The following is an 8,806-nucleotide window of genomic DNA, read 5'->3' as shown; positions in this document are numbered from 1 at the left end:
AGACGAGCTTAAATACTGCCTCTGATTAGTGCTCAGGAAGCAGGTGAGCGGGCGTTTTGTCCACCAGAGACAGGTGGACAAAATGAGTAACCAAGGAAACCAGACAAGGGAGTGGAAAAAAAACAGGAACTTAAAGAGTCCAAAAGACAAACAAAAACATGATCAACAGACATGACATTTGATTTATTATTGGTTAGCTTCGGAACAACAATGTTATTAAAAAGAATAAGAGACTTATTATACTCTAAAAATGTTGGTCTTACTTAAAAATGCACACATTTAGTTGTATTCAGTGTTAAAAAATATGATATGGCTCTCACGGAAATACATTTTTGAAATATTTGGATTTCATGGCTCTCTCGGGCAAAAAGGTTCCCCACCCCTGATCTAGGTGATCCACAGATATATTTACAACATCCTCCATCATACGGAGATTGTATTCAGTTTCATGGATGCAAAGGATTCTGGGTATTTGTTGTGTTGATCTAGGTAGATCCGCAGATGTATTTACAACATCCTCCATCATACGGAGATTGTATTCTGTTTCATGGATGCAAAGGATTCTGGGTATTTGTTGTGTTGATCTAGGTAGATCCGCAGATATATTTACAACATCCTCCATCACACGGAGATTGTATTCCGTTCAAGAACGCCTTTGCCCCGCAGGGTCTGCGGATAATCTTCTCTGACGGTTCCCGGATCATCTACAGACTCAGCGGCACGTGCAGCGACGGGGCCACCGTTCACGTCCATCTTGACAGCTACGAGAAAGACGACATTTTTCAAGATGCGCAGGTGAGAAACGCAGCATGGCGCCGAATAGTGGAGTCATGAAACAAAGGCACCTTTTTTTGGATTGATTACGGCTTTTATTAGTAGATTAGAGGGCAGTAGAGCGGCCGTGCCAGCAACTTGAAGGTTCCAGGTTCGATCCCCGCTTCTGCCTTCAACCAGGTTTTTCATAGTCATCCCACTGGGTTGAGTTTTTCCTTGCCCTGATGCGGGATCCGACCCGCGGATGTCGTTGTGGCTTGTGCAGCCCTTTGAGACACTTAGGGCTATATAAGTAAACATTGATTCATTGATTGATTGACTTGTAAGATCCACATCCCTCGTTACCAGTAAGAAGCTCGGTTGGTAGAGCGGCCGTGCCAGCAACCTGAGGGTTGCAGGTTCGATTCCCGCTTCCGCCATCCTAGTCACTGCCGTTGTGTCCTTGGGCAAGATACTTTACCCACCTGCTCCCAGTGCCACCCACACTGGTTTAAATGTAACTTAGATATTGGGTTTCACTATGTAAAGCGCTTTGAGTCACTAGAGAAAAGCGCTATATAAATATAATTCACTTCACTTCACTTCACTCTTACTAATATGCGCCAGACTGTGAACCCACACCAAACAAGAATGACAAACACATTTCGGGAGAACATCCGCACTGTAACACATTATAAACGCAACCGGTTTAGCTCGGTTGGTAGAGCGGCCGTGCCAGCAACCAGAGGGTTGCAGGTTCGATTCCCGCTTCCGCCATCCTAGTCACTGCCGTTGTGTCCTTGGGCAAGACACTTTACCCACCTGCTCCCAGTGCCAACCACACTGGTTTAAATGTAACTTAGATATTGGGTTTCACTATGTAAAGCGCTTTGAGTCACTAGAGAAAAGCGCTATATAAATATAATTCACTTCACTTCACTTCACTCTTACTAATATGCGCCAGACTGTGAACCCACACCAAACAAGAATGACAAACACATTTCGGGAGAACATCCGCACTGTAACACATTATAAACGCAACCGGTTTAGCTCGGTTGGTAGAGCGGCCGTGCCAGCAACCTGAGGGTTGCAGGTTCGATTCCCGCTTCCGCCATCCTAGTCACTGCCGTTGTGTCCTTGGGCAAGACACTTTACCCACCTGCTCCCAGTGCCACCCACACTGGTTTAAATGTAACTTAGATATTGGGTTTCACTATGTAAAGCGCTTTGAGTCACTAGAGAAAAGCGCTATATAAATATAATTCACTTCACTTCACTCTTACTAATATGCGCCAGACTGTGAACCCACACCAAACAAGAATGACACACACATTTCGGGAGAACATCCGCACTGTAACACATTATAAACGCAACCGGTTTAGCTCGGTTGGTAGAGCGGCCGTGCCAGCAACCTGAGGGTTGCAGGTTCGATTCCCGCTTCCGCCATCCTAGTCACTGCCGTTGTGTCCTTGGGCAAGACACTTTACCCACCTGCTCCCAGTGCCACCCACACTGCTTTAAATGTAACTTAGATATTGGGTTTCACTATGTAAAGCGCTTTGAGTCACTAGAGAAAAGCGCTATATAAATATAATTCACTTCACTTCACTTCACTCTTACTAATATGCGCCAGACTGTGAACCCACACCAAACAAGAATGACAAACACATTTCGGGAGAACATCCGCACTGTAACACATTATAAACGCAACCGGTTTAGCTCGGTTGGTAGAGCGGCCGTGCCAGCAACCTGAGGGTTGCAGGTTCGATTCCCGCTTCCGCCATCCTAGTCACTGCCGTTGTGTCCTTGGGCAAGACACTTTACCCACCTGCTCCCAGTCCCACCCACACTGGTTTAAATGTAACTTAGATATTGGGTTTCACTATGTAAAGCGCTTTGAGTCACTAGAGAAAAGCGCTATATAAATATAATTCACTTCACTTCACTTCACTATTACTAATATGCGCCAGACTGTGAACCCACACCAAACAAGAATGACAAACACATTTCGGGAGAACATCCGCACTGTAACACATTATAAACGCAACCGGTTTAGCTCGGTTGGTAGAGCGGCCCTGCCAGCAACCTGAGGGTTGCAGGTTCGATTCCCGCTTCCGCCATCCTAGTCACTGCCGTTGTGTCCTTGGGCAAGACACTTTACCCACCTGCTCCCAGTCCCACCCACACTGGTTTAAATGTAACTTAGATATTGGGTTTCACTATGTAAAGCGCTTTGAGTCAATAGAGAAAAGTGCTATATAAATGCATACTTGATTTCCTGTGTGCTCCATTCCACTACTCGGCCATAAAAGTAAATACAATGCAAAACAGCTCATTTGAATGTAAAACACACTTTTTTTTTTTAAACGGCCATGTTTCGTTTTAATGAAGATTCACAGCCAATTGATCGTCTCCTGTTTGTTTCTCGGAACAGGTGGCGTTGGCGCCGTTGGCAACAATCGCAGTCAAGATGTCCCAGCTCCATCGCCGGACCGGCCGAAACGGTCCATCCGTCATCACATGACTCCGCCCGTCACTTACGCCGCAAGATTGCGAAACTTTGCTCGATATAGACTTCCTTTTCTTTTCTGGAGGCAAGCGTGGCGCCCCTGCTTTTCGCCCCGCCGCAGTCCGTCAAGTCGTCATTTGCATTCTGTTTTCGTCACGTGATCATCCATTAGAGCTTTATTCCGGGGGAAATTAAAAAGGCATCCGCCAGTGACGAAAAAATGGAGCGGAATTAGTGGGCGCTGGAGGATAAAAAAAAAAAAAAGCCAGCTTGATGGTGCGCATAAAAACACTTTATTAGGGGAAGGATTGCAAACAATTACACATTTGAATATTTGCACACAACAATAACCCGCTTTTACAAACCCCGTTTCCATTTGAGTTGGGAAATGGTGTTAGATGTAAATATAAACAGAATACAATGATTTGCAAATAATTTTCAACCCATATTCAGTTGAATATGCTACAAAGACAACATATTTGATGTTCAAACTCATAAACTTTAACTTTGAATTAACTTAGAATTCCATGGCTGCAACACGTGCCAAAGTAGTTGGGAAAGGGCATGTTCACCACTGTGTTACATCACCTTTTCTTTTAACAACACTCAAACGTTTGGGAACTGAGGAAACTAATTGTTGAAGCTTTGAAAGTGGAATTCTTTCCCATTCTTGTTTTATGTAGAGCATGGGTGTCAAACTCTGGCCCGCGGGCCAAATCTGGCCCGCCGTGTAATCTAATTTGGTCCTTGAGGTAATATAAATTAGCATTAGAGTGTTATACAGCGTCGGTGCCGCAGTAATACCGCATACTTGCCAACCCTCCTAATTTTCCCGGTAGACTCCCCAAGTTCAGCGCCCCTCCCGAAAATCTCCCGGAGCAACCATTCTCCCCGAATTTCTACCGATTTCTATAACTATATTGGGGGCACTGCCTTTAGCGTTCTCTACAACCTGTCGTCACGTCCGCTTTTCCTCCGTACTAACAGCGTGTCACATAATATTTGTGGCTTTTACACATACACACACACAAGTGAATGCAAGGCATACTTGAGCCATACAGGTCACACTGAGGGTGGCCGTATAAACAACTTTAGCACTGTTAAAAAATATGCGCCACACTGTGAACCCACACCAAACAAGAATGACAAAACACATTGCGGGTGAACATCCGCACCGTAACACAACAGAACAAATACCCAGAACCCCTTGCAGCACTAACTCTTCCGGGAAACTTCCAGCAAACTGAGCAATAATTAACGTTTTATTCATGCATTTTCCTCTTGCTACTTCAAGGCTTGAATGTTTGGTTCGTTCATTATTGTTATTTTATTTTCAAATGTATTATTAGCTTGTGGAAAAAAAATGATATTTACCTCAGAAGATTGCAAAAAGAAAAAAAGGCAATGCATTTTTATTTAAATGTTATTTGATATGCCATTGATATTTTTTTAATTATTACTATTATTATTTGGAACTGCATGTCACTAAAGTTATATAAGCCTTGCTTGTTCAATATTTAATGCAAAACTTGTTTGGGTCCCTATTAAAAGGTTCATTTGTTCCACCTCGGCCCACGGCTTTGTTCCGTTAAAAATTTTGGCCCACTCTGTATTTGAGTTTGACACCCCCAGTCTACTGTAAAGCAATTTGTCTGCCTCAAACAGCAATGTTGTGACACTCTTATACAGGACAATACTGCCATCTACTCAACATGCATATGATTAGAAAAACAAGGATGGACAAGTCAACCCTTAACTCAACAATGAGTAGATGAGTGTTATGTGTGTGTAAATGTGTAAATAAATGAACAATGAAATTCAAGTATTTTTTTCATTTATATATATATATATATATATATATATATATATATATATATATATATATATATATATATATATATATATATATATATATATATATATTTGAGTTTGTTTTATGCAGAGCTTCAGTCGTTCAACAGTCCGGGGTCTCCGCTGTCGTATTTTACGCTTCATAATGCGCCACACATTTTCCACGGGAGACAGGTCTGGACTGCAGGCGGGCCAAGAAAGTACTTGCACTCTTTTTTTTACGAAGCCACGCTGTTGTAACACCTGCTGAATGTGGCTCGGCATTGTCTTGCTGAAATAAGCAGGGGCGTCCATGAAAAAGACGGCAGCATATGTTGTTCCAAAACCTGTATGTACCTTTTAGCATTAATGGTGCCTTCACAGATGTGTAAGTTACCCATGCCTTGGGCACTAATGCACCCCCATACCATCACACATGCTGGCTTTTCAACTTTGCGTCGATAACAGTCTGGATGGTCCGGGTGACACGATGTTGAATATTTCCAAAAACAATTTGAAATGTGGACTCGTCAGACCGCAGAACACTTTTCCACTTTGCATCAGTCCATCTTAGATGATCTCAGGTCCAGAGAAGCCGGCGGCGTTTCTGGATGTTGTTGATAAATGGCTTTCGCTTTGCATAGTAGAGCTTTAACTTGCACTTACAGATGTAGCGATGAACTGTATTTAGTAACAGGGATTTTCTGAAGTGTTCCTGAGCCCATGTGGTGATATCCTTTAGAAATTGATGTCAGTTTTTGATACAGATGGAAGGTCACGGTCATTCAATGTTGGTTTCCGGCCATGCCGCTTACGTGGAGTGATTTCTCCAGATTCTCTGAACCTTTTGATGATATTATGGAGCGTAGATGTTGAAATCCCTAAATTTCTTGCAATGTCACTTTGAGAAAGGTTGTTCTTAAACTGTTTGACTATTTGCTCACGCAGTTGTGGACAAAGGGGTGTACCTCGCCCCATCCTTTCTTGTGCATTTTTTGGGAAGCCGTTTTTATAGCCAATCATGGCACCCACCTGTTCCCAATTAGCCTGCACACCTGTGGGATGTTCCAAATAAGTGTTTGATGAGCATTCCTCAACTTTATCAGTGTTTATTGCCACCTTTCCCAACTTTTTTTGTCGCGTGTTGCTGGCATCAAATTCTAAAGTTAATGATTATTATCAGTTTGAACATGAAATATGTTGTCTTTGTAGCATATTCAACTGAATATGGCTTGAAAATGATTCACAAATCATTGTATTCTGTTTATATTTACATCTAACACCATCTCCTGACTCATTTGGAAACGGGGTATGTACTTCCGTACTTTACGGCCAAAGTCTAGTGCTGCTGGTGTGATAGTGGGTTTGTACCTGCATGCCTACGCGAACCTTTGATCTTCAGCTCTGTGATCAGTCATGCACTCTGAGGGCGTTTCACCCTCTGCTTCTACGAACCCTCGGCGATAAAGATGAGAGAAAAACCCAACATGAAAGGTGACGGTCAAGAAAAACAGCGAGAGATGATAATTGGGATGCAACGTCCAGGACTCACGGATTAGTGGTAACAGACCGTCTTTGATGTTTGTGGCGTCTTTTTACATTCCGTAAACCTAAAGATTTTTTTCGGATTCCGTCTAAATCAGATCTGGTCAAATTAAGGCCCGGTGGCCACATGCGGCCCGTTGAGCTTTTCAATCTGGCCCGCCGGACATTCCCAAAAATGTTTTCTAGATCATTAAAGGGGAACATTATCACAATTTCAAAAGGGTTAAAAACAATAAAAATCAGTTCCCAGTGGCTTGTTGTATTTTTTGAAGTTTTTTTCAAAATTTTACCGGTCTCCAAATATCCCTAAAAAAAAGCTTTAAAGTGCTTGATTTTCGCTATCTTCGAAACCACGATCCATTTCCCTGTGACGTCACACTGTGCTGCCAATGTAAACAAACAATGGGAATAGCACAGCAAGATATAGCGACATTAGCTCGGATTCAGACTCGAATTTCAGCGATTCAACAGATTACGCACGTATTTAAACGGATGGTTGGAGTATGAAAGTATTGAAGAAGAAACTGAAGCTATTGACGCTATTCATAGCCATAGCATGGCCGGTAAAATGTGCGGACCAAACGATCAGGACTTTCGCATCTTTTGACACTGGAGCAACTTAAATCCGTCGATTGGTAAGTGTTTGTTTCGCATTACATATGGGTGGAAGGAAACGTGATATAGTTGCAAATGCATCTGCAGGTTATCCATACATCTCTGTGCCATGTCTGCTTTAGCACCGACGGTAAATAGCATGTTAGCGTGGATTAGCGTAGCATGTTAGCATCGATTATCTGGCAGTCAACATCAACAAAACTCACCTTTGTGATTTCTGTGACTTTATCGTTGCAAATGCATCTGCAGGTTATCCATACATCTCTGTGCCATGTCTGCTTTAGCACCGCCGGTAAATAGCATGTTAGCGTCGATTAGCGTAGCATGTTAGCATCGATTAGCTGGCAGTCACGCTGCGACCAAATATGTCTGATTAGCACATAAGTCAACATCAACAAAACTCACCTTTGTGATTTCGTTGACTTTATAGTTGCAAATGCATCTGCAGGTTATCCATACATCTCTGTGCCATGTCTGCCTTAGCACCGCCGGTAAATAGCATGTTAGCATCGATTAGCGTAGCATGTTAGCATTGATTATCTGGCAGTCAACATCAACAAAACTCACCTTTGTGATTTCTGTGACTTTATCGTTGCAAATGCATCTGCAGTTTATCCATACATCTCTGTGCCATGTCTGCTTTAGCACCGCCGGTAAATAGCATGTTAGCGTCGATTAGCGTAGCATGTTAGCATCGATTAGCTGGCAGTCACGCTGCGACCAAATATGTCTGATTAGCACATAAGTCAACATCAACAAAACTCACCTTTGTGATTTCGTTGACTTTATCGTTGCAAATGCATCTGCAGGTTATCCATACATCTCTGTGCCATGTCTGCCTTAGCACCGCCGGTAAATAGCATGTTAGCATCGATTAGCGTAGCATGTTAGCATTGATTATCTGGCAGTCAACATCAACAAAACTCACCTTTGTGATTTCTGTGACTTTATCGTTGCAAATGCATCTGCAGTTTATCCATACATCTCTGTGCCATGTCTGCTTTAGCACCGCCGGTAAATAGCATGTTAGCGTCGATTAGCGTAGCATGTTAGCATCGATTAGCTGGCAGTCACGCTGCGACCAAATATGTCTGATTAGCACATAAGTCAACATCAACAAAACTCACCTTTGTGATTTCGTTGACTTTATGGTTGCAAATGCATCTGCAGGTTATCCATAAATCTCTGTGCCATGTCTGCTTTAGCATCGCCGGTCAAATGTGGAGACACTCTGGCACATTCAATGGGGATCTGGCGGCAGACACTCTGGCATCTTTGGGCCAGTGGTGCAACTTGAATCCCTCCCTGTTAGTGTTGTTACACCCTCCGACAACACACCCACCAGGCATGATGTCTCCAAGGTTCCAAAAAATAGTCGAAAAAACAGAAAATAACAGAGCTGAGACCCAATGTTTACAATGGGTTGAAAATTAAAATGGCGGCTTTATTACCTCGGCGACGTCACGTTCTGACGTCATCGCCTCCAGCGCGATAAACAGAAAGGTGTTTAATTCGCCAAAATTCACCCATTTAGAGTTCGGAAATCGGTTAAAA

The 8,806-nt window shown here is 42.9% G+C and overlaps 1 protein-coding gene across 2 annotated transcripts in view; it reads left to right on the top strand.

Annotated features, from left to right (window-relative positions):
- LOC133552089 (phosphoglucomutase-1-like) overlaps positions 1 to 5,084 on the top strand; it is a 22,999-nt gene extending 17,915 nt beyond the window's left edge. For both annotated transcript variants that reach the window (XM_061899408.1, XM_061899409.1), the window contains 2 exons: positions 667 to 795; positions 3,188 to 5,084. In XM_061899408.1, coding sequence (XP_061755392.1) covers positions 667 to 795; positions 3,188 to 3,277 — 219 coding nt within the window. In that variant the 3' untranslated portion in view covers positions 3,278 to 5,084. The remainder of the gene's footprint in view (positions 1 to 666; positions 796 to 3,187) is intronic.
- The last annotated feature ends 3,722 nt before the right edge of the window (positions 5,085 to 8,806 follow it).

Source organism: Nerophis ophidion, linkage group LG04 (genome assembly GCF_033978795.1).
Source record: "Nerophis ophidion isolate RoL-2023_Sa linkage group LG04, RoL_Noph_v1.0, whole genome shotgun sequence".
Classification (NCBI taxonomy): Eukaryota; Metazoa; Chordata; class Actinopteri; order Syngnathiformes; family Syngnathidae; genus Nerophis; species Nerophis ophidion.
Note: the sequence above shows the minus strand (reverse complement) of the source record. Positions and strands in the feature narration are given on the sequence as shown.